At 35.9% G+C, this 26,546-nt stretch overlaps 1 protein-coding gene across 1 annotated transcript in view; it reads left to right on the top strand.

Moving 5' to 3' along the window:
• SPATA17 (spermatogenesis associated 17) overlaps window positions 1–26,546 on the top strand; it is an 89,555-nt gene that overhangs the window by 16,454 nt on the left and 46,555 nt on the right. Inside the window, exons 5-6 of the mRNA XM_071425964.1 lie at window positions 3,117–3,220; window positions 20,316–20,439. Of these exons, the coding sequence (XP_071282065.1) occupies window positions 3,117–3,220; window positions 20,316–20,439 (228 nt within the window). The remainder of the gene's footprint in view (window positions 1–3,116; window positions 3,221–20,315; window positions 20,440–26,546) is intronic.

Raw genomic sequence — 26,546 nt, 5'->3', positions numbered from 1 at the left:
AGAATCAGGAGCAAGAGCAGCCTACATCTTTCAGCTCTACATGTCATGGCACAGGGATAAATATAACTCAGCTAATGGCAGTCCTGCTAGCTTTTTACCTAATTCACAGAATCACAGAATTTCTAGGTTGGAAGAGACCTTTAAGATCATCGAGTCCAACCCATGTTCTAACACCTTAACTAGATCATGGCACCATCCAGTCTTTTTTTAAACACATCAAGGGATGGTGACTCCACCACCTCCCTGGGTAGATGATTCCAGTATTTGACCACTCTTTCTGTGAAAAACTTCCTCCTTAATTCTAGCCTGTATCTCCCTTGGCACAGCTTGAGACTGTGTCCTCTTGTTCTGTCTGTTGTTGCCCGGAGAAAGAGACCGACCCCCAGCTCACCACAGTCACCCTTCAGGAAGTTGAAGAGAGTGATAAGGTCACCTCTGAGTCTCCTTTTCTCCAGGCTGAACAACCCCAGCTCCCTCAGTCGTTCTTCATATGGCTTGTGTTCCAAGCCCCTCACCAGCCTCGTTGCTCTCCTTTGGACACGCTCAAGCATCTCAACGTCGCTCCTAAACTCAGGGGCCCAGAACTGGACACAATACTCAAGATGTGGCCTCACCAGTGCCAAGTACCGGGGAAGAATCACCTCCTTGCTCCTGCTGGCCACACTATTCCTGATACTAGCCAGGATGCCATTGGCCTTCTTGGCCACCTGGGCACACTGCTGGCTCATGTTCAGCCGACTGTCAACCAGCATGCCCAGGTCCCTTTCCTCCTGAGCACTGTCCAGCCACACCGTCCCCAGCCTATAATGTTGCAGGGGGTTATTGTGGCCGAAGTGCAGGACTCGGCACTTGGACTTATTGAACTTCATCCCATCAGATTCTGCCCATCCATCCAACCGTTCTGAGTCCTTCTGCAAAGCCCTCTGTCCCTCTAACAGATCGACACACACTCCCAGCTTAGTGTCATCTGCAAATTTGCTAATGAAAGACTCTAAACCCTCATCCATGTCATCAATAAAAATATTAAACAGAACTGGCCCCAGCACAGACCCCTGAGGGACACCACTGATGACTGGCTGCCAGCTGGATGCAGCACCATTCACCACCACTCTCTGGGTCTGGCCATCCAGCCAGTTCCTAACCCAGCAAAGAGTGCTCCTGTCCAAGCCACGGGCTGCCAGCTTGTCTAGGAGTATGCTGTGGGAGACAATGTCACAGGCCTTGCTGAAATCCAAATAAACAACATCTACAGCCTTCCCTGCATCCACTCGGTGGGTTATCTGGTCATAAAAGGTGACCAGGTTGGTAAAACATGACCTACCCCTCCTAAACCCATGATGACTGGGTCTGATACCCTGGCCATCCTGTAAATTCTGTGTGATGGCACTTAATATAAACTGTTCCATTAACTTGCCAGGTACTGAGGTCAGCCTGACTGGTCTATAATTACCAGGATCCTCCTTTGCACCCTTTTTGTGAATGGGTATCACATTGGCCAGCTTCCAGTCATCCGGAACCTCACCAGTGAGCCAGGACTGTTGGTAAATGATGGAGAGTGGCTTTGCAAACTCATTTGCCAGCTCTCTCAATACCCTGGGGTGGATCCCGTCTGGTCCTATAGATTTATGAACATCCAAGCATTTCAGTAGTTCTTTGACTGCCTCTTCTTGGATAATGGGGGGACCATTCTGCTCCCTGACACCATCAACCATTCCAGGCAGGCAGGTGTCTTGAGGGCAAGTCATCTTCCCACTAAAAACTGAGGCAAAGTAGGCATTAAGCACTTCTGCCTTCTCCTCATCTGCAGATGCTAACTTCCCTCCCTTGTCCAATAAAGAACAAAGGCTGGTCTTACCCTTCCTTCTAGCATTAAGGTATTTGTAAAAACATTTTTTATTATCCTTTGCAGAAGTCACCATTCTAAGTTCAAAATGAGCTTTGGTCTCCCTAATTTTTTTTCTGCATGCTCCAGCAGCCTTCTTGAATACTTCCTTAGAGACCTGACCCTCCTTCCAACGCTGATACATCCTCTTTTTATTCCTAAGTACCTGCAAAACCTCCTTGCCCAGCCAGGCTGGACATTTACCCCAATGACTGATCTTTCGGCACTCAGGGACAGTCTGTTCCTGTGCCCTCAAGATCTCTGTTTTGAGGCATGCCCACCTGTCCTGAACTCCTTTGTTTTTTTACAGAATAACAGAATCATTTAGGTTGTGAAAGGCCTCTAAAGTCATTGAGTCCAACCTTTGACTGATCACCACCTTGTCAGCTAGACCATGGCACTAAGTGCCATGTTCATTTGTTTCTCAAAGTCTTTCAGGGATGGTGGCTCCAGCACCTCCCTGGGCAGCCCATTCCAATGCTTAATTGTCCATTCTTAATGCTCACTTTGCCATGCCAAAAAGCACATAGCTGGTAAACAGGTAATGATTTCAGAAACATCATGATTAGAATTTTCAAGTATCAGAAGGTTTAAAAACATTTAAACCTTCAGTTTAAATCTGTTCTTGGGGAAAGTTGGGTAGACTAAGTATTTTTTTTCTCCTCTTTTATTTTTTCTTTGTCTTTTTTTTTTTTTTCCAAATGACGCTTTTCAAAATGCACCAAAATATTAACCCTTTTTGTTGGACGATGCTGCCTAATTTCTATTCATACTACAACTTTATAACTAGCTACAGATAAAGAGCTTTTCTTCTCCAGGTTAGGCTTTCTCTAGGTTAGGCTTTTTCTGTTATGCAAGAGAATAGTATTTCTTGAGAAGAATGAAACTAAAGTGGAACAAATAGACATGAATCATTTTACATTGGAGATGAAAGAACTGCAATTTATAAATGAACTTTCCAGGAAGTCTGATTCATTGAGTTCCTGGGAAGGCCTTTATTCAGTTTAGACCTTTGCAGAGCACAAAGGTGAAAGTGTAGCAGTAGATGTTGGTAGAGACGTGACTCAGTGCTACAATATGTTACAACCTACACTAATTTCTTCATTGAAATTTATCAGTGTTTCTACTTGGTATCACTTTTAAGGAAAGAGGTACTTGGGATCTAGTACATATATCTAATATGCATGCAAAATTTTGATTCTAAATATACTAAGAAAGTATTTATTTCCTCCAGATCCAGAAAACGTGGCGAGGCTATTACGTTCGCAAGTATATCCATAATTTTTATGCACTGAAGAAATACCTGAATGCTGTTTCTGTGAATAACGAGCTTGTCAGGTAAACATAAAAGCTCCATGTGGTAAAGCATTCATTTACTATTCTTTTATTTGCAGAAAGTTTGTGGCACTAATTAAACTATTTCTTTAAGTGTAGGTTCCCCTCCATTATCAAATATATTTATCAGTTATCACTCTCTTTATCCTATGCCTATTCATGTTGCACCACATTCTGTTCTCATTTACACTGTTATGAATTCAGAATAATTTCTTTGAATTCATTAGGTGTGTTCTGGGTTTGTACTAGTTTAAGAAAAATAGATTTGGCTCTTCACCTATGCTCAGAACTTGTAAGTTATTATGCCTTAAATAGGGTTTGTTGAACTAGATTATTTTTCCTTAGTATACACAAGCTAACCAAAATTTTCTTTTTATAATTTGTTTTGAATATGGATTATTGACAATGAATGCAAGGGCAAATCTGGATTTAAGTTTCATGAGCCATACTATGAATATTAATTGGGAAAGATACTGGTGTGGATACAATAAAGCAGATCCTTTTCATAGTTACAGAAGAGAACCAATAGCTTGTCAGGTTTCTGTCTAGAACTTTTCTTACTCTATGTTCTTACTCTATTTCTCCTATACATCTGTTGTCTTTCCCTGTACTTAAGCTGAAACCTCTCTAAAATAGAGGTAATTATTTCCCTCTAGTGGATTTGATATCCTGATCCATGACCATTACTCAGATAACAGTGGAAACAAACAGATGAAATGCTGGGTGACCAAGATCATTACTGTCTCAGTGTAAATGAAAGCTATTGGACAAAATCCATGCAGGGTTTGCCATTCAGAACATCTCAGACAAATCTTTGCTTTCTCAAGCACAGAAATATAAGGGAGTCTCATAAACCAGTATTTCTAGAAATCTTGTCTAAATCACATGGCAAAGACTGCTACATAGAGCAGCATATGCAAGTTATACATGAAAAAAAACAGGATTATCCAGCTTCTTTTATGCTGGTTAATAAGTATATTATTCTTCCACAGTACAGCTGGTACTATATCCTCTTTTTCATAACATTATTTCTTGTGCATTACATTGTTACCTATAATGAACCATACTGATAGTCACCTATCTCTGATCTCTCATTATTATTCATTTAAGTGTATTCTGTGCAGAAAGTTAGGTCACAACTCAGCAAAGCCAGACTTAAACATTCTGTTATAGCTTCAATGGTGTCTTGATCTGAAATCCTTGAAATATTCTCTCTTCTTGAAAAGGTAGAATCCTAGGAAGACTAGACTAAATCTTGGAAAATAAGTGAAGCCATAACTTCTCTGGTTTAAAATCCGTATCACTGGAAGAACTGCAAAATCAGAACTTGCTTCTCTGTCCATAATCGTTCTATCACTCTTCATTCCCTGCCTAAACCTAGACCATGGCTCATAACTTGTTACTTTGATGTGTGCCAACAAAACAAGGTAGCAAGTGGTATTCCTCCTTCACTGTGAGCATGGATTGGCTGGAGCTTTGTATTTTATTTCTCCACACCCACTATAGATCTCTTCTGGGTATACCTTACTTTGGAAGACTACAAAAATATTTGGTTTTCAGTAATTTGACATGTTGATCAAATTCCCTAGTATTTAGTTTAGGTTAAAAACCATTGAAAACCATAAAGCTTACATACTGCATAGATATTTGAATCAAGAAATACTTTTGTGCTCTTTAACAGGTAAGATGAGCAGTACCACTTCAGGTACATCAAAATATGTCAAAGTTGGTCTGTGTGAGCTCTTATCTGGCAACTGATATATTGATATTTTGCTAATTTCAGTCCTGTATTCCAGAGTTCACAGAAATACATGTCTTTCAGGTAAAAAAATCCATCTTTTCAGTTTAAAAAAGTTAAAAATTTATTGTTGAGCTAATTTGGACAAACGGATCTTATTATTGTTTCAATTTTTAAAATGCATGAGTTGCCAAGTGCAATCAAGAATCACTGCAGTAATCCCTTCACTGGGGTACATTTGAAAACTAATATGTATATCACCTTCAACATTCTTCTTATGAAATCTAACAGATGTTTAGTGAGGATTAGGTGTAGGCCCTCAGCCAAACAGATTTTTCCTGTCATTGGGCTAAGTTGCTGCCAACTACTTTGGCTCCAAGGTGGCCCACTGTGTTTCTTATGTGGAATATTGAGCCGGGTGAAAGAAAGATTCTCCTCATATTTTCATTAGCCATCACATTGGCTCTGGACAAGTATAACCTCACTGTTCATAAACATTTTTGCATATAAAAATTATTACAACTGTGCATTGTAAAAAACATGAGGAATTGTCAGAAATAGAAGGAATGCATTTATGAAATGGCTGGGTTTTATTACAACATCAACATTATGGAAATTTACTTGTTGATGGACAGAGAGATTGATACACTTGTGCACTCAGATTAGACTGCCTTTGAGGTTTTCACATCTCTAGAACTCCATAAAGCAGCATAATGTGGAACATAACATAATGCACATGAATACATGAAACTGGCCCTGCCTCTTGCACAAAGAAAGCATAAGGTATTTTTAATTTCAAAAATTTGTTTACAATTTGTTCTTTCTAGAATTGTAATGTAATTTTGAGTTGAACTACACTGTACAGTTTTCTGTCTTATCTATTCTAGAGTAACACTGGCAGAATTTTTATTTGTTAACACTTATCTAAAATCACATTGCAAGTCCTTCCATCTTTTGGACTCCAGAGCCAGGATTTGTACCTATTTTTCTCCTTTTTCATTAAGGAGGAGCCCAAATCAAATCATCCCTCACTCATTTCTAGGAGAAACTTCAGAGGAAGTTCTCATGAAACTATGGACATTCTGTTAAGTTTCTTGTAAGAATACGAGTTATTGACCAAAGTTTATTTTCTTCTCATTCCTTCTTTACACTATTTTTTTTTAAATAAAGGACACTTATTGTACTAAGTGGTTTTCTCAACCAGTAGCCACATCTTTACCATTCAGCTTTAATACAAACTGTCCTTATTTAATAGCTGCCCTCATTTGGTAGCCAGACCTTTATCATTTGTCTTTAGTGTGAAAACCCCAGGAGAAAGTAAACTTAATAGAAGCTGCCCCGGTTTAAAGCCATAGAGGGATGTAATTAAGTTTAACAGAAATTGGTTTAACAGAAATTGACCTAAAATATAATTAAATAATAATAGTCATATTATGTGTGAGTTTCCACTCACTTAACAGACTGGTTATGGCTCTGTTAGACTTAACAGACTTAAGGCACTGCCTTTGTACAAACTGAAGATTACTCTCAGCTTTAGCTCCCAGATTGGCTAAATTCCTGCAGCATTCCTATTACTTCCCACTGCTACAGAACCACTAGGTCTGATGGGTGCTGTGTCCCCAGTAAAGTTTCTAGGAGTTATGTTGAGAGGTGCTTGAAAGAATCCCTTCAGAGATGAAAAAGAGCAAATTTGAACCCTAAACTCTGTCTACACAAGGATATACTCAGACTTCTAACACTTGTACAGTTTAGCTTCAGTGTAGTGATGAAATGGGTTCATTAGTCCTGAGTTCTCTTTTGCCTAAAAGATATAGGAAGTTCTTAATGAAGCAAGTAAGAACCTTGCTCTTAAATATTTATTTGACTATATTTTGTTATTTAGATTTTAGTAATAAATCCTCATCTGTAGCATCCATTTTTATTTAAGTACCAATATATACTGTATTCCATCTCAATATAGATTAGTTGGATGGTTTAATTTATACATATATGCATGAGAGTAAATTTCATTACTTCTCAGGGCAGTTAGTGTATTTAATTTTAAGGGAAAATTCTTTCTTTTGAAACATTCTTAAAGCTGCATTTACCATCTCCAAGAGCTGGCTAAATGGTTACAAGGGGAAATACGCCAGAAGCAATTAGCATAGGCTATAACTCCATATGATGCATTAGAATTTTGTTTTATGTGAAACAGTTTCTAGTCCATGATAAGCAAATGGACATCAGTTCACATAAATTAGCATGCTGGTGCCATTATATCTGAAGAATTTATGGATGATGTCAGTCGCCCAACTGTGTGATTAACTTGCAGTTCTTTGCCTGAGGTTATCTACACACTGGCCTTTAAAAACTATAGTACAGGAACTTTGCTACATGTCAGGTGTGCAAGTAGAGATAAGATTTTGGGATGTATTGGTCCATTTACTGATGAATGGCACCACTTAAATTTTTTCCCTAGGCACAGAACTGAGTAAAGAAAGCAGTATCACAAAACTAACAAAGCAATGGCAAAGTACTGGCTTGAGGTTCTTATGTAATCAAGGCAGTTAGTTCAGCTTTTTTGGCTACTGAATAAACACTGACTTAAAGGTAGCAAACTAAGGCCTGAGTCTACCTTTAATAAGCATCATAGTTTACGTAAACATTGTTGAGTTTATAAATCAGGAATTTCACACACTTGCAGGATCAACACCAAATTATTCTTTCCATTGTTGGCATTAGTAGTGAGTGGCCCTGCAGAGTATGGCTTTGATCCAAGTTTGACTAGCTGTTCTATCAGCAGATTTAATTTCACAGTCATCATTAAAACCTCCAGGTCTCCAAGACACGTCAGAAAATAGAAAGCGATAAAAATCACTTCTTTGGCAATATGTGCATTCACGAATCATTTGTGCAGCTTGATTTTTTATAACCCTAATGAAGAGTGAAATGAAAGAGTACTTACTTGTTGCTGGTGATCTAATCCAATGTTTAGCTATTCTGTAAATATGTCTGAGAAGGCAGTATGGGAAAAAGTAAGATTGTCTATCTTATTCTAGATTACAGTACCATTTCTGGAGTGTGTTTTCTAACATGGCAAGTACTTGGCTTCTTAAAAGTTTTGAGGTGTAGCTATTTCCATGGAGTGGGCTTGAAATAAATTGTTCTTTGTCACAGTAATATCAGGAGAAATCTCTCAGCCTCCACCTGTCAGTTCCTTTTTGATAATGTTAAGTCCAGGTACTGACCATTTTCTCAAGTGTCAAAGTGTTTTGAAGAATGTATATATTGTCTTATAATTCAATTAAAGTGTTCCTCATCATTGACTGCAGAAGCAATTGATTCTGTAGTCTATTTTCAATTAGTGCCAAAGCCTTTCAGACAGCTCCTTAGAATTTTTGTAACAATAAAGCCCTCATTTTTGTAATGTTGTCTCTCACTTGATGTTTAATTTACTATGTTATCTTCAACCCATCTTTTTTTACTTGTCTTCAAAGATATGGAGAGGAAATACATTATGCTTTTTAACTTACTTACCTGTAATTTGAATTTTCTGGATGTAAACTTACCCTGTCAGCTTTCTCTGTGAGCCTCAGAAAGAGAGACAAGTGCCAAGTATGCTTTCTCATATTTAAATAATAATTTGGTACCATGGATTGGTAGGTCACATAATTTAAGACACCTATGCCTTTTCCAGAGGATTTTAGGCAGAACTGCTAGATTTCTAGGAATCTTAAAACTGCACTTTATTGAGGATCCTGGAGTACTTCTGTAGCCAAAAACCTGTTGCTGTTAGGATAAGTAAGATATAAAAAAATGAGCTTTTGGAGTTGGTAGTTAAATTGAAATGAAGTGTCTAAAGTTATAGAGCAGTCAATGGCCTGTTTTAACTCCATGGGAAAGCATTTCTTGAGTACTGAGAGGTTATGGTATGAACCATTATGTTTACACAGGAAGCTGGATTTCCAACACAGATTCAGCTCACATCCCTCATGAGATTTATTCTGTCCATGTCTTTTTTGAGCAAGGAGTGGAAGCAGCCTTTACCATGTTTTTAGCTAGTTCTGTGTAAATGGTTGAAATTTTGCAGTAAACATGAATACTGTAAGTAACGTAAGTAGCTGCTTAGACTGAAGTCTTCAATGACATGAGGCAGAATTTTCTCTGTATTTTTACATAGCCCTAAATACACCATTAGGATCAACAGATTAAACATGAAATTTTGTTTCATTACTATCCAAAGAAATTTTGGTTTTGAATCTGAATATGTAGAAAGAAATCTGAGATCACTGTGTGCACTCATTGGACCAAATAGTCTGTGGTGTAGATGATTAGTTTTGATAAATAAAACCGGTGTGACAACACAGTATTGAAGGATAGATATTGAAGTTTTGTACCTGTGAGCTTTGAAGGTGCTGTAGATATTTTATTTTGTAAGAGGTCTGTTAGAATTACTGACAGCTCATAAAAAATTTTCTGTGGAGAAAGACTGACTAATCATGGCCTTTTAAACTGTCTCACAGAGACAGACTTCACAGTCTTCTGTTTTGTCTGAAGAAGAATCTTCACTGTAAAATAAGTAGAAAAGGGGAAGAGGTACAGTTTCATTAAGCTCTAACATATCATTGACTGTCAGGTAGGTCTTGTTATGCTGTCCATCCTCATTTAACTATCCCACAAGATCTCTTAATGAAGTTAAGCCCCAAGTTCACTCCAGTAATTCTGTGGCAAGAGTTTGTGCAATGTAACAATTCATCACTTGTCAGGAAGGCACTTTTAGTTTATACATTTAATAAGGGCATCCTCTAGCTTGGTTAATTAGAAATGAACAGTTTGCATATTTACTAAATGCGGAGTGTCATTGCCACCACGGCCTATTGCCTACATGAATTATTTCTCTATCTGCAATAAACAGCTGGGTAATTATTACTGCCATAATCAGATAAATTCCCTCTGTAAGGCTTTTCTTACATGGCAATTCTTTGAACTCATCCAAAGCTGAACAAAATTTATGAACTCCAGCAGCTAGACCACTTTTTCATAGTGTAGTGTCCCTGTTCCCTGTTTCAAGGACATGTAGACTATCATAAATATTGTGTAAATTAGGAGGATAAATATGATTACCTAAAGATTACATATTAATAAACTTGATTTTCAAAATATAATTTTCAGGTTGTAACTGATTACATTATAGCAGTTCTGGTTTATCTAATTGCAGAGACATGACAGGCCATCTATATACAGGCTATACGAGGTTATCAGGCAAGGGCTCTACCACTTGAAGACTAAAGACTCCTGAAGAAGTATATAAATATTTTTCATGTGCCATAGTCACTTCAGCTATTTAGGTCATTAGAAGTATGACAGATATTATGTGCCATGAACTCAACTCACTTAAGCATTTCTATTGTTATTAAAATAAGGTGATGGTTCTTTTTGTTGTGCTATTTTCAGTTTAATAATGAAGCATAAAATTTAAATGTATTAATTCAGGTGTTACATAAGAAAATTGGATATTTAATTTATTTGTAGAAGCACTTTATATACAATTATATAACTAAGTTTGCTCTATGCTATCCAAGTATTCCAGCTCATATGTGAGTTTATCTGTAGGTACATCACTGAGTACTTAATTTATACATGTGTATTTTCCAGAGCATGCTATAATGTAGCTTATTTTTGAGGTCTCCAAAGAAACAAAGACCAAACCAAACCAAACCAAAAAAACCCCACCAAAAACCAAAAAAAAACCAAAACCAAAATCAAAATCAAAAGACGGGAATGTTTTTTCCTTAGTTGGCATACAACAGCCTATTTGATCTAACATCATTATTTTGGTTTTTAATCATAGTGTAAAATCCTGTGTCTGAGTGCTGCTAGAAAGTTGCCAGTTACTGTTCCCATACTTCATAACTCTTTATCAAATAAGTAGCATTACTCACAATTCAGCAAAATGCTCAGAAATATCAGAATGTTAAGGAAAGCCAAACAAAATAAAGTGTTCTTTGGCACTGCTGGACCCAGTGAAAGGCTTTTGAGATTAGACTCACTTTATCATTTCCCATTTATGTTAGAGAGATAGCGATGAAACTACAGCAATGAAGACCTTTAAAATGAGCCACATCTCAGTGGTTTTTGTTATTGGAAGTGTGGTGACTATGCACTGCTTTTTTCCAAGTTCATGGTTTAGTTTTTGTCTGAGGATGTGAAGGCTTATTGATCTTTCTTTGGCATTTCAGGTTTTTTTTTTTTTCCATTGGAAAATTACAGTCCTTTGCTTTATATTGGTGTATCCTATAATGTCCCATGAGATATTATAGAATTGCATGAGATAAAAAGCAGTATACAGTATCTTCTGAGCACATTTTTGTTTTGCTTTAAAAGAAAAAGTGTCCAAAATAGGGAAAAAAGGGGATTAAAAAATTGTCTTAGTTGTTTTTTGATTCTCTAAATCATTATAGACTTTTCTGTTATCGAAGGAGAGTTAACTCTCTGAAGTGGTCACTCAGAGAAGAAAACAGAAAGACTATTTGTATTCTATTTTTACAGTCTACAGTAAAAATTTTTACAGTACAGTAGCGAGTAATTACAAAAAAGTGGGGTTTTTTTCCTAGTAATAATGAAAACAATGTTATTTGGAATCAGATGATCTTGTCTGACTTCAGATCTACCACCAATATGATGTCTTTCAATATCCAATTTATAGCAGTATCTATAAAAAGTCCATTAAGCTTTGACTGAACAATCTAGTCTTGATTTAGTAACATCAAAATATATCAAAATTTAGTAAGTACCCTTCTAATTCTAATCTAGGAGTTAATTACCCTTGGTGTTCAATGTATATCCCATAGTTCCCCACTGAAACAGTTTCATTTTATCTTTGAACCATTACTTCTTGTTATATTCAGCTCTACTAGACTGAAAAGTGTGCTAGACATAAACAACGGAGATCATTGAAAGCTGTTGTCTCTGCTTAAAATAATTTTTATTACCATTTTGCACAGACCTTCACGTGTCCTTTGATATACTAAGCATCAGAACTCAGTTATGATGACTAGGAAATTAAAAAAAAAAATTTGCTTCTGTCAGTTTATGCATTCATTTGTATGAATGCTTTCTATCACGTGAAAGAGCTTCTTCATATCTATGACTCCTGATTGAAATACCTCCTTTAAAAGCCATAATTCTTCACATGGTTAGCATGACTTTCCTTAAACTGTGAGAAAATTTTACTTATTATTATACCCCTTTCAAATTCCTTAGACTCTTCACCTTGTAGGGATAATTGCAGGAGTCCATTAACTGGTTTATCCTTGACTCTGAAGCCAAATCCCAATGTTTTACCTTGAACTTCACAATTCCTGCTACCTTCAAACCAAATCAAGAAACAAAGGATTTCAAGAAAGCAGAATTTTCCACCTCTTTTCTCAAAGTAGGCTATTCTATTTTTGTCCAATTAATGAACTGTTTGCTAACAAAGTGATTTGTTCTTTCAGCTTGCATGGCACCCAAAGCATGCAGCACTCATTTGCCTGCTTGTACTTGGTGGGGAGGCTTCACGAGCATCTACAGCATGGTGTTTGGCCCCTCAGGAAAGATTTAGTACTCTCACCAGAAGTTTATGTGCTTGAGTCTAGACTACAGAATATACTGGATGTACTCTTTAGACATGTATAATTGGAAGTTGAAATCTAAAATTAAGTGTAATCTCATTTTAATAGGTAGAATCAAAATTTCAGAGAACAGACTTCAATTCCGAGTGTAATTTCTTGCATGGCATACTAAAAATGCCTGGGTTTTTTTTCTGGTGTTGATTAATTTGAAGTTTTCAAGACAGTAAGAGATAAGATTTCCTAACACTTCTGCAAATTGGGATCTAGTTGATATTTTCAGTTTGGCAATAAGCCATTGCTGTGAAATCACATACTACCAAGTAGTACTGCTGTATTAAAAAAAAATGTGTCATATCTCTCCCAAAATGATTACAATTGCTATGTAATAAAACTATTAATTTACTGTGTCTTTCATAATGTTTTATGCTTCAGTAAAAATGACATCATAGATGCTTAAGTGGTAACACCATTCCCTTAATATAAAATGGAGAAAACCATGAGGTACCACAAAAATCACTGTGAAGTTGCGAGTCTTGGCATTGCTCTTCCATACGTAATAGGTCATTACATAAAAGCTCTCCATGTCTCACTGTTGTAAAACCTTTTTAATATAGACAAAGTGTACCATTTTATTTATCAATGTATGCAGACTTCTATGTGAAAGTAAGTGAGGGATGTGAGTTAGTGAGTAGACCTCAGTCAAATTGTTTCATAATACTCTGAGAAGGAAAATCAACTTAGCTGATGACCTTTAGAAGCTATAACGTCATGTTTGCTTTCTAAATCACATAATGTTGAATATTGTAAATGTTGCCAAGTACCATATATTAAAGTAAAAGAAGTACAGATATGTCTACATTGTACTGCACTGCAGCAGAGAGATAACAGCTAGCTTAAATGAGTTCATTCCAGTACTGGGAACAGCTTAACTGTAGCAAAACATAGCAGTGAGCTTTCCTCTAGTTATTACTGTGCAGATGGTAGCATATATAGTCTTCTGGGAATTGCAGTGCCAAAAGATAACAGATACTTTCACATGACATTCACTAGAAAACTTCCAATGGTATTTGGCTGTGGTTAGACATCCTCTTTTATATGTTGCAGGAAAAATTAGGAGCATGACTGCTCTCTTAGCAGCTTAGCACTGACACTGTGCTAGAAATGACCACTGCTGCTAAACTGCTGTCAGAATAAATTGTGTTGGGGCTTTGTTATCCATTCTGGGCCAGATTGGCTTTGTTACCCTTAAATACTAATTTCACTGTTTAAGCTAATCACCAAATACTAATTTCACTATTAAAACTAATCAATCAGGCTGATTTTTCATGAGGAGGTCAATAGCAAACAGACATTGAGTGAAAACATTTTTCCTGTTAGGTTTTTCAGTACAGACCTGGGCATAAATAAAGTTGAACCAGTATACTTAGATCTGGTTTATCTGCCAACAGAGGCTTTGGCGATTAGTTACTCTTATGCCACATCCATAATAGGTGGGGTTTGCAGTTTAATTAAATCGAAATAATTAAGCTGAAAAAGCATTGTTTAGATTGGACCTTTTACAAAAATTTTTTTAACTTCACAGCATTTTCTGCTGCCAATGAGGATAAAGTAAATTTGCCTTAAGGATATAGATACACAAGGGAAAAGCATTTAAACCTAGAAGTTTACACATTTTGAGGAAATAGAATAATCTCAAGAGACTACATATGAAACAATTTAGGTTTTTAGTATATGTGAGGAAAAAACTCTGTAGTTATTGAAACCTTAATTAGAAGATCCTGCATAGTGGGTTGGAAAATACTCTGGTTTTAGTTCTAAGCTGCCTGGCAAACAGTAGCTTGAAAGGCTGTTGTACTCACTTGAGTAACTGTGCAGCAGTGGAAATTGGAGGGATAAGAAGGATGCATCCGTCTGTTCTTCCCTATCGCCTGGTACATGCTGTGCCCTGATCTCCTGATCTGCACAAGCTATTCATTCACTCTGTGCCCTTCACCACCACGTTCATCACATTTCCAACATCGTATATTGATCACTGTGGACCTTGACAGTGGAACTGCTGTGTCACTTAGTTCCATTGGCACTGTACACTATGTTACTAGGGGAGATGGACAGATGATGTGCTACTATGCACTAATTATAATGGCATTTTAAGGTGTTATGAATTTCTTTCTGTAAAATAAATACTAATAGGAGATACAGGGTGTTTTCATACATCTACACATTGGCTTTATTTATTTTAATTTTTTCATATTAAGGAGTCATATTTCCTGTTCACTGCACTGCAGGGACATCCACTGCAGAGCAATAATATTCATCCAGATCTTGAAAAGAGTGTCAGGAATAATTTGTTGAATGAATTCATGTAAACATTTAGATTTAAAATTAGTAAGAATTTTGGACATCTATTTGTGGTAGATCTCATAGGCAGTAAGATCCTTGTACCACTAATAATTGACTGCTGCTTTGAGCATCTATCAAACTGCAACTTGAGATCAAATATTTTGGTCAAGGAATTCTGTCAGGATACACACAGGACTATATGTCATGGTAGAGAGGAAAAGAGAGTTACCTGTTTTGCTTGCTAAATCTGAAGGGGTTCATTTAAAACATGAGAAAAATGTTGAGGATGAGCAAGCTGGCTGATGGTACATAGCTAACCTAAGTATGTAGTATGTGTATTATGTTAAAATTTTGCCTTCAAGGTACAGGGTTCTCTAAACTATTTTTACATCCTAGGCTGGTCTATAAATATATTTCATTGTTTTCCTAAATTTAATCGATTAAGTCAAACAATATTATCATGGCAGGTTATATTCCATTCTCACCTACACCAATATGACATTAAATCCAGTGTCATGCAGTGGTATACTAAAAATTATTGTCTCACTAATTTTATTTTACCTTCCATATTCTGTATTTGAGCAGGGAGAATGATATATAGTCAGGAAGATTAAATACATTTAGGTTATCTCCTCGTATGCTAAGGTTGCCTACTGCTTCTGTTGCAGGAATTTTATGATTTGGTGTCTGAACTGTTTAAAATCACAATAACTTAATACTTTTTCTGGATACTCTAGGCAACTATACTGATTATTGGTTTTTATGGGATGCCCTTTCCTTTAGTTAATATAATAATTTTGTAATATTATTTGGCCAAAGGACTACAGAATGCCAATGGAAATGCAAACAGAATGCAATAGTTTGATAAATTTAATAAATATAGGTCAGTGTGAATTTGTAAACTGATGAAGTTCCATGCAGAATTATTAAAATCTGTATATTACTGAAACCATCACTTGAAGACCTTTCCAAAAGTGCCAGGAACAATATTATATGTGTATTCTTAACCTTTATACAGACAGCAGGAGCACTGTCAACTGAATTTGCATCTCATAGCAGGAACCAACACCATTGCCTACTGCATAATGAAGAATCAGAATAACAATAAGTTACCTTGTCAGATGAATTTTTTTTATTTTTGAACTATATAGAGCAAGTAATTTTATCATTAACAATTCAGTAGGTACTTAACAGATTTGTTACACAAGATCATTTTTAATTGTGGGTTTTGAGCACATCTGTTGATAATCCTATCCCTATTTTCAAAAGCATGAAACATTCCCTATGACAAGGACAACACACTTTGTGTTAGCCACTATATTCATGTTTTTGGTAAAAAAATGCATCCTCAACTTGCTGTAGTAAACATTGATATTCTGATTTCTTTAATAAGTTTCAGACCATGATAAAAGATTACATTTTTTAAACTATCCACATAATTCTCCTACAAAGCTTTTCCATAAAAATATGTGTGGAAGAAAGTCTGATTGGACCAAACTTAAATGGAAAGCCAGGTTTGTAGGAAGATGCAATAGATGCTGTTAATATATTGAGATAGGTTTTAAGATAAAGAAAAGATTATGTGCTAAAATAATTACCCAATTTTTGAGTTTTTTAATAAGCAATACTTTTTCAGTACTGCTGGAAAAGTATGCAACTATGAACTATGCAACAGATCGATTGCTTGCAAAAATAGAACAAGATTATCAAATACCCTAAAACATGTTTTGCAGTTACACAACTCTTTTTCTGGTGCAAAATTTATTGAAGCTTTAAAAAAGCAGGTCAAACAATTTGCCTTCTGCCTCACTGTGAACTAGGAAAGGTTCATCCTGGTGCAAAATTGGTCCAGAATCCACAGAGTGTCATGCATCACAGCTAGTATTCATAATGTCCCAGAGATGATACCCATACATCTCAAGAAAAGATTGCTCAATGAACCCATCATATTTGCAAACAAAGAGAAGACTGGCAGGAAATGTACTGATTTAATCCAAAAATCATTTAATTTCCACTGATTTCCTATTGACTTTAATAGAACTTGGATTTATTTTCTCTGGGGAGGCGCATGTGTAGAAGAGCCCAAGCATGAAACTTCCCAATGAACACATTTCCATGTAAGTTATGTGGAAGTCTAGCTGTATTTGGAAGGTTAAGTTTATGTTAGTATCACTTATCCTTCTACACATTTTCTGTATGGCAACAGTGAAACCCCTGCACAATGCATGACATGTTAGTATTAATCTGCTAATGTGTGAAATAGTATATTCATATCTAACTGCTTTAAATTCTTTGCTTTTGTTGCTCCTTTTCAAATGCTTGAAAGCATGATAAAAGAATTGAAAGTTTCAGGTTCAAATAGCTTGAAACTATATTTATGCTAAAATATCTATGTTTCTAGTCAAGCAATGTTTGAACTGCTACATACCACTTATTTTGTACTGCCTCTCAGGAGGGAATCATCCTGGGAGCTATTATCCTTGTGACAGAATTGTCTGCATGTTCTGTACAACTGTACAGGGCAGTATAGTGCCTGATAGAGATATTTTAGAATTTGCAACTGACAAAATGTGTCTGCTGCAAAAGTATGCTGAAAATTATTTGTAACTCCTTAAAAAATCTCAAACTTTTACATGGATTATGGTACAAATATTACTGAGGGTATGTGATATTCAGGAATGATCATCGTGAAAGCACTGTCTAAAAAGATCATGAATTACATGGAACTTCAACAGGTATTTTAGACTTCATTTAATTACAGCAAGTAATGATTATTAATAATTCATTCAAAGCAATCTGATAAATTCCCACTGATGACAATGGGAAACATTTTGCATCCCATTATCATTATTTCTGCAATACAAATCTATATCTTTGACATTATTTGTGGGTTTTTATCACCAGTTGTGTTCTAAATCAAAAAGCTTCCATATTCACTGTTAGGAAGAAGTACCTCAGTATATAACAATGTTGATTATTATTTCACCAGTTGTAGATAGGGGTACTAAAGCTGAATAGAAGGCTCTTTAATCAAAAAGAAATAGTATTAAATATGTAAATCACAGATCATACACTCTGACATTGAAGGTAAAGAGGTATAAAATAAAAGAACAAAGTTGATACTATATGTATTGTCTATTTATTCATTTGTTTGGGATTGATGGATATAGAACAAAGAGTTTCCTAGTAAAAAATGCTTATGTACCTACATGTAGTGACTCTGAAATCTGTACCTTGAGGACAAAGAAAGGTCACCAATCTCTCCAACACCTAGTTCTTTGTCAAAAATGGACACAGTTAATGAGGTTTGTTTGGTACAGCACAAATTCTCAGACACAGATAGAGATCCTTTCAATGGAAACAAATTTGTTTGGCTTTACCAGGTTACTTAGCGATTAATAATAGCCTTGAGATGCAGGTCAGAAAGGTCATCATCCCTGCTTGCCAACACAATCTAAAATGTGCAGCTACTCCGGCTCTGCAGGCTTTGAGGCCCCAGAACGCTATGCATAAAGTAAAACAGGCTATTTTCCAAATTCTTTTTTCATATTAATAAGCAATTTTCAAGAGAAGGGTGGCAAAATGGGGGCCATGCCACTCTAAGTAATTCATTTATTTTGCAATTTAATCTTATGTTGGAAAAAAATTACACTGCTGCAAAAGCATAGCATGGTGATTTTTAAACGTCAGTGTGCTTCATAAGTAACCTTGTATGAAATATTGTATTAGCAGCCTTTAACAGTAAACTGCTACAAAAAATATTTTCAGAGATTCACCTGTGCATCTTTTCTGATTTGTATTTCCATTTAATTCTATTTTTCTTTTACAATTGAAATAAAATGTTTAATTACTTAATATTTTACTTATTTTAATTGATAAAATCTTGAAAGGTAGCATGAAACAAATATAAGTTCTACACTGCAACTTTTATTTAAGAATGTGATTTCAAAGTGTTCATATTCATAAACCAATTATTGCTCTTTCATATATTTTGATGAACTAATTTAAAGATAATTAAAATATTAAGAGTAAGTCTGAGTAACAATCTTAAAAAAAGACTTTTGGGAGCAATATTACTTTTACATGGGATCATTCATATCAGCAAATTTGCCCATGTGCATATTTTGACATGATTTGACCCATGTCCTCACCGTATCTTATTTGGTACTCATTGGCTTTGAGACTATTAATGTGGACCTCTCTAAATAATCTGTTTTGCTGGAATATTTTAATTATGACTATTTAGTTATGTGAATAATATTTTTTCTTTTTATTTTATTGTATATACACACACTAGAAAACATAAAGACTAGAATTTACTCACCTAATTAAACTTTTTAGCAATCTAAATGCTTGACTGAATATGCTTGGTTTCTTTGGCACACAGGTTAATTTGAACTAGCCATTTTGTAATAACAAAATTAACAAATGTTAATCAAACTAACCTTTTTTAACTGGGTCAAAAAATTCTATACACGTGCACTGTGCACAATAGCACAGGATTTTGTTTCTTATAGAATATTAATTCACTCTTACTGTTTGCATAATTTATGGCATGCCTGGCTCTGTGAAAAAAAAAAGCACCACCAATTTGGAAATCGATGCCCATTCTCTGTTCAAGTTTTCCTGTAAACATTCAGTTGAAATAATGAATTTTCTCCATTCTTTGAAACCCGGTGTTAGGTATAGTTCCATATTTCTTTTATGATGAACGGGTTTTCTGCACAGACTCACAGATTTAGATGGCCCTGTGCGTTTGCACACCTCTGTTGTGCAGGGCTTCATGAAGCAGTTCAGTTCCTGGCTCTTGTGGTGGCCTCTACAGCTCCCATCAAACCAGAGCAGAAATGACCTGTGCAAGGAGCCCAATGCCATGGAAACTCCTCCTAAGGACATTGTGTGCCTGAAAGGTTCCCATCCCGTTTTCCTCTGTGCCTATTTTCTCAGCCTTACTCAAGGTTCCAGGAGTGAATATCATCTCCTATCTCATGTCTGTTATCCTCTCTCATTCCATAAAATCTCTCCTGTCTGCAGATCAGGAGGTGTTGCAAGGCACTAGCTGAAACATAAGTGAACAACCCATATTCGTATTATAATAGCTTCCACATAGAGAAATTCAAAGTAAAATGACACTTAAAGGCAAATAAAAGGACTTACAGGAATAATATTTTATCAAGCTGTAAGCAATGTGAACCTAGATACTGCTCCTAATTTTGATCCTTTTAATCCTGTTTCTTCTTAGTTATATCCATGTAATATCCTACTGCTGTGGAACTGAAAGAACAGTAATTTTACATTCCAGTGGTGCTAGTATACTGCCAATATATAAGAACAAAACACTGTGAAGCTATGAAAGGGTTAAAGTAAAATAAAAGACTAGCATGTCTTTTGTTGTTATAATATAGTTAGCAGACTTATTTTATTACAGGTATGAACTTCAAGAATATGCAGATATGAAGGAAAATGAAGAGAAAATGAAAGACCTGGAAAAGAAAGAAAAGGAAAAGAAATACCAAGCTCGAAAGATGCATTACCTCCTTAGCACTGAGCAGGTTGGTAGACCTGTCCCTGACAGCTCATGCAAACCACTTGGGCCCCCAGCCTGACAGAGATAAACTAGCAGGCTGAATGGGACATGACTTGTTGAAAAGATATCACAAAGACACTACTTCGAGTTCAATTTAGTGCTTTTCTATAGGCAAGAGCAGGTACCATGACTATTCTGTGACAGTAGCTCATAGAGGCAGCATCAGCACTGCTGGCAGAAAGAGTCCAAGTCAGCAGTTTGATCTGCCACTGTGATAACACAACATGAAGGGCATAACCTCGCTTTAAAAACTCATTTTGACTGGCTTATTGTTGTGTTGTTGCACTTGTCAAGAACTAACAAGTTATTAAGCTGAGAAGGGATTTCATTTTTTCCCCCCTTTTTTAATTGAGATAATGCTTAGGTTGGTGCAGTGTTCTGCTTGTTTTTAGGAGAGATTGTAAATGTGGGTTTTCAGTTAAAGCTTTTCTTATTACTTCCTGAATCAGCTTATTTAGCATGATTGTTTTCACTCAAAAATGCCTAACACATCTTAAATATTATTATTAATTCATTTTGTATCAGTATTACTGGTATATTATTCCAAACTTTCTTATAGAAGCTGCTTTAAACAGACAGGTAAACATATCAGTAGATGTATCTAATATAAATTTGATATGATTGGTAAAGCTTGTGGGTTTGCCTTTTTTTTTAGTCCCCTCTTGTAAACTTTCATAAAAAATAAAAGGATTTTGTCTCCATAAGTGTTTGGCAGCTGATTGTTCTTTGTACAGATATGAAATTAACATGAAATATTAGTATGAACTTAATGCTTGCTTTTTTAAAGTTGTTAGTCATAATCTGTGTTTAAGAACTGCTAATCCTAAAGAATGTAGGAAAAATACTATTACACTTAATGACAAAATATTTAATCTTCCCTTCTGTTTGGGAATTATTTGTGATACATTCTGTAGATAGAAATGTGGTTTGATTAACTAGATCTCAGTTATGAAAACTTGATGTGTAAATTATGTTTAAGTTTTGTTTGTTTTTAACGCATACTATAATATAATTAAAAAATAGCATAAAAAAATTCTCAATGGCTATTAGACACGGAAGCTAGTTAATGACTGAAATTAGCTCACTATAATTTATTTTTCCACATGTAGATCTAGGATATTAAGAATAATCTGCACAGTGTTTTATATTGTTTTAAACTGTAGAAAATTGAGAATTCTTGAACAGTGCAATTTATATAAACACATGCATTTAATATGCTTACCCAGAGTACAAAAATTGTCAGGTTGGAGACATGGAATGACTTGTGATCTAGTAAGATTTTAGTAAGCTCAGTTCACCTCCAATGATACAGGTTTAGCGGGCTGTAACACTTTTTAAGGATTGGCAAGTAGTTCCTCATTTCAGCCGTGGAGGACTGCTGGTAGAGGGCACCAGTAACTCTTATGGTCTGATGAATTTTGGTTACTAATTTGACAGAATTAGAATTCAGCTAGCAGAACAAAAAAATTCTTGGTTTTGCTTGCTGAGAATGGTTTGTGCATACTGAGACTCAGAGAACACAGAAGCTTTTCTTTATGAGAGAACTGAGCTCCAAGAGCTGTCTTCTTTTGCAGGTAGTATTTCAAAACACTAGTAAATGTAAATCAATGCAAAACCTACAGAAAACTTGAAAATCATCAAAGATATATTTGAAGTTAACTACTTACTGTGAAGTCTGTATTCCACAAGTCCACATAGTTGTAGAATTTGATATCTTGATAAGATACAGGGTGAATTATTTTCATGCAGAATTTACTGTTTTGTTGCTCTGTGCCTGACATTTTGCTCTCTAAATGTCTGGTCTTCTGACCTAGCTATAGCTACATCTTGCTGCTTTTAAAGAACAGTTAATTGGATTGCTGAGCAAGGACCATTCACATCTCAGTAGAAACAGGCAGCAAAAGTCAACACTTTTGAGTGAGTTAAGAAAACATATCATTTGTAAGCAGGATACATAGCAAATGAAAAGAGGACATTGATAAGCTGGATTTATTGTAGAGTCATGCATTACCTAAAGCCCAGTAAGCTATAGAGATGACCTGCCAAAGTTTGGTTCTCCTCCCCTTCCTGCCATATGCACTGAGATTCAGTGGTGGAGCTGAACCACCTCATGCATCAAGGCTGCAGGTGTTCAGGCAGGTTATATGGACAGCATTGAAAAATCTTTATTTGCAATAATTGTTTCAAATATGTCTTATAGTTTGGAATATTCTTGTTTTAATAGAGGCAAAAAGGGTGAGAAAAGGGTGTTTACTTATTGACAGAAAATAATTAAGAAGTTGTTGCTCCTCAATTTTTGTTAAGAAAGGCATGTCAATTTTCATTCATCTCTCCCAAGCTGAAGCCCACAATAAACATCTCAGAAGTGTGTTTATATATCTATATATCTATATCTTTATCTGTATCTATGTCTATATCTTTATCTGTATAAAAGGTCTGCCCCATTCCTAATTGCTAACATTGTTTTACTTTCAAGAAGTAAATCTGAAGAATGTGAATGTCAGGAATCTACAGGGGTGTCTGGTATGGATGCAATAGCATGGCCTATGGTTAATTTAGTGTTTTGTCCTTTTCATGAGTTAAATTGTTATTCAAGCATTTATTTCTTTCATAAACTGTTACTTTTTAAAGAAAAACCACTTTCGGATTGCTTAGTGCAAGAGATTCCTATGTAAAATCGAGCAAGGAATAATTCTATGTGGTGACAACTTTGTGACTTCCAAACCAAATTCAATTTTAAAAATAGGATTCTCTGTATTTCTGGTTTTAAATTTTTTATATAACACAATCCTTTTCTTACGTGTTTTTTACCTTATCAGGCTGATAAATTTTGACTTTATGATGAGCATAATAAAAAAAGTCTTTGACTTTGTTGAGAGTATATCTCATAATTTCCTACCAGTAAAAAAAATTGTTTTCATCATTTTTACCTGTTTTATCATGAACTGAATTGTGATTTCTTATTGACACATGAAAACTAAAATAATTAAGTTTTTCTTATTAGCCCAGAATCACAGTATGCTATTTCCACTACAGTGGTAATGATCCCTTTTTTTCCAAACTGTCATTAATAAATAAACTACTTATTAAATGTGGTTTTCCATTATAAACATTTTTACCTATGCAGATTATTATTATATATCCCTGTAGTTCCTTTTTCTGTATTAACAACCTTCACTATAATTAACAGGTTCTTACTTCTGCTCTTTGTCATATTTTCAAGGCCAACATTTGTAGTGAGGGCCATCCTCTGCCAAGTGCTGACAAATGACCTTTAAAGTCAACGACGGAGAAAAGCACTGAATACATTCATAGCACTTTGCAGAAATGGGGATGAAGAGCCCACTTGTGTTGAAATATGTGGTTGCATGATTCTTGTCATTGGTATTTTCAGCCTTTCAAGAAATTTTGTAGTTGGTTTTTGTCTTACAATGGTGATGAGAGTCAGGTGTATGACAGTCTAAATCCAAAGATCCAGTATCAAGCTAGAATGCAGACCTGTGTTGTTTTTAGTATCTGCTGACAGAGCAAGCAGCAATGCTGAGGTGATTCTGTGAGTGGGAGCAGGTGCATCAGCACCTGCAAGTCCACAGTGGGACAGGGAGCAGAAGCCAGTGGTAACTGAAATACGGAGCAGAAGTGGTGTCCTGTGAAGTATTGAGTTCAGGAGAAGAGCCCTGTGGAAACTGTGTTCCAAGTGCCACAGCTGAAAAGGCCTTCTGCTATTACATTTTCTCCTGTCACTGAGGAGAGGATTCGAGGATCAGCAGAGCAACAGATTTTTCCCCTTTATAGATTTTTACTGTATAGCAAACAGTACTGGTAAGGTAAAAGAGTTTTAATTATCTTTTCTCTTTTCTTTTGTTTCTAAACAGATAAACACAATCAGTTTTTGTCACACAAAATAAATGTACAATTACTCCAGGAGGCCAAATTTCTTTTGATCTGCAAAATCTTGAAAGCTTTGTCACACAACTGAAGAACATACTTGTACATTGTTCATAGTGGGATGTTACATGTGCATTGCTTAAGCTTATAATTGCTGTGGCTGGTAGACTGAGTCACAGCCTCTCTTCTAAAGCTGCACCTCCTGCTCTGTGATAAATCATGCTGAGAGTAGTTGAGCTAATGCTGCTCCTCTGTTCTCTGGGAGCTTCTGTTCTATCTGAATGCTTTAACTATTGAGACCTTAGAAAATTAATCATGCTGTTATGTGTGTATGTCTACTCTTGACTTTTGTATAGCATTTTCTTTCTGTTGGCCCCAATTAGAAGACCTGACTGAATCAGACTTAAGGCTTTTCTGCCAAGCATCCTGTTTTTGACAGTGGCCAACAGCACGGCCTAGGGTAGAGGAATAAGATGGAGCAATGGGGCAATATTATTACTGTCAAGAATACTCTCTCAGTTTCCAGGTAACAGTAGTTGAAGGACTTGTAGTTCTTAGCTATGCAACCTTCTATTTTCGTAATATTTAGCTGGGGTTTTTTTTGCCTCCATATTCCTTCAATTCCTGCCTCTCCTAATACCAAGAGAAGGAATAACCTAGACAGGGAGAGTGGGTTAAGAAATCTGGCACTAACACTAGCTCCCAAGTTGTTCTTCCTTGGAAGATCAGGTTCACTCATTCTGCTTGCAGTGTTGTTTTGCTCATGTATGTTCATTTCACAGCTTTGCTGTCTCTGATATTCTGCCACAGGAGAATATGCAACTGTGAAGTGCTTTATTCTTTCTCCACCAATTCATCTGGTTCTGGGGATTGCCTCTGCCACTCTGAGCAACACTGAAGTCCATCACTTTTCAGCCCTCTTTAGCAAGGTGATAGTTTTTCCTGGTGTCCTTGGGCAGTTTGTGAACAGATACTGCTCATAAGAACCTGGTAATTTAGACCTGCAAGGGAAGAACAAAGTCCATGTGTAATACTAGGCCCTTTTCATTGTAGAAGTTTTAGAAACCATGGCATTCCTTTTAGGAGCAAGACACGAGTTCTCTTTTTGGATCACAGTAGTTTGGTTTTCAGTGCCTGCTTGAGTGTGTCACCATCTGTGTGTTGAGTCAGGGTAGTATGTGGCTGATACTGGCCCACATTTATTGCCATTGTAATAATGCTTTGTAAAGAATTACTTGTAAGGATATTATAGCTGATGCTGTAAAATAAGAAAGTATTTTGAATGGAACTAGTCTTGACTAAGATGATCCTTTCCAGGGAGATATAAATATGTGAGAAAGTACCCCTTTAATAGATTAGCACTATAGAAAACATTTAAAAAAGCCCCAAAACCCCACCTTAAGAATAATGTTCTGTGAGGAAGAAGGAAATGTTTGCTGTGAGTTACTTCCAAGGGAGTAACAGTGAAAAGTTCTAAGATCAGCAATGAGAACCAAAATTTTCCATTTTTACTCTCTCTGTGTACCTCCATAAGCAATTCCATTTTAGCTTAATGGGAACCATTCAGCAAACTTCTCTGGATTCTGTATTAGGGATTTTGAATATAAAGGAAGTAAAAACCTCCTTTGTTTTTAAGAACAGTTTCATTTTGATTTTCTGTATTTATTGTAGATCTCAAAATATCACTTTTATCAATTGTTTCCATATTTATTTATAATTTTTCCATATTTATTTAGCATTTGTCAGTTCCTAGAGTAAAATATTTTAAATGCAAATTCTATTCAATGCTAAAGTAGTCATGTATTGAATTTTTCCTGTCAACAGAGATGGCAATTCATAAACATTATGCTGACTGCCTTTGTCCTCTTTTCACATTACTGGAAATCAGGAGTTAATTCTGCTGAAGTTACTGCACTTATTCAGGTCTAAATGTCTAATGTTCTAAGTGAGAAAGAAAAAAGGCCACAAAATCCTTCATGGAGTAGGTTAATGAATATTCAGGAGACACAACTGATTAATATGCCTCTAACCTAATGTGCTGTCCTGTAAGAACTTGAAAAACAATTGGTCTAAAATGACACTGTTTGACATCCACTCTGTCTCTGGACAGCTGGCAGTTTTATTCTTATAAAGGTGAGGACTCAGTGGATAAAGCCCTAGCCTTTGATCTCCAGATCCACAGTT

Source organism: Agelaius tricolor, unplaced genomic scaffold (genome assembly GCF_023055355.1).
Source record: "Agelaius tricolor isolate 1412-34295 unplaced genomic scaffold, bAgeTri1.0.p SCAF_1, whole genome shotgun sequence".
NCBI lineage: Eukaryota > Metazoa > Chordata > Aves > Passeriformes > Icteridae > Agelaius > Agelaius tricolor.
Note: the sequence above shows the minus strand (reverse complement) of the source record. Positions and strands in the feature narration are given on the sequence as shown.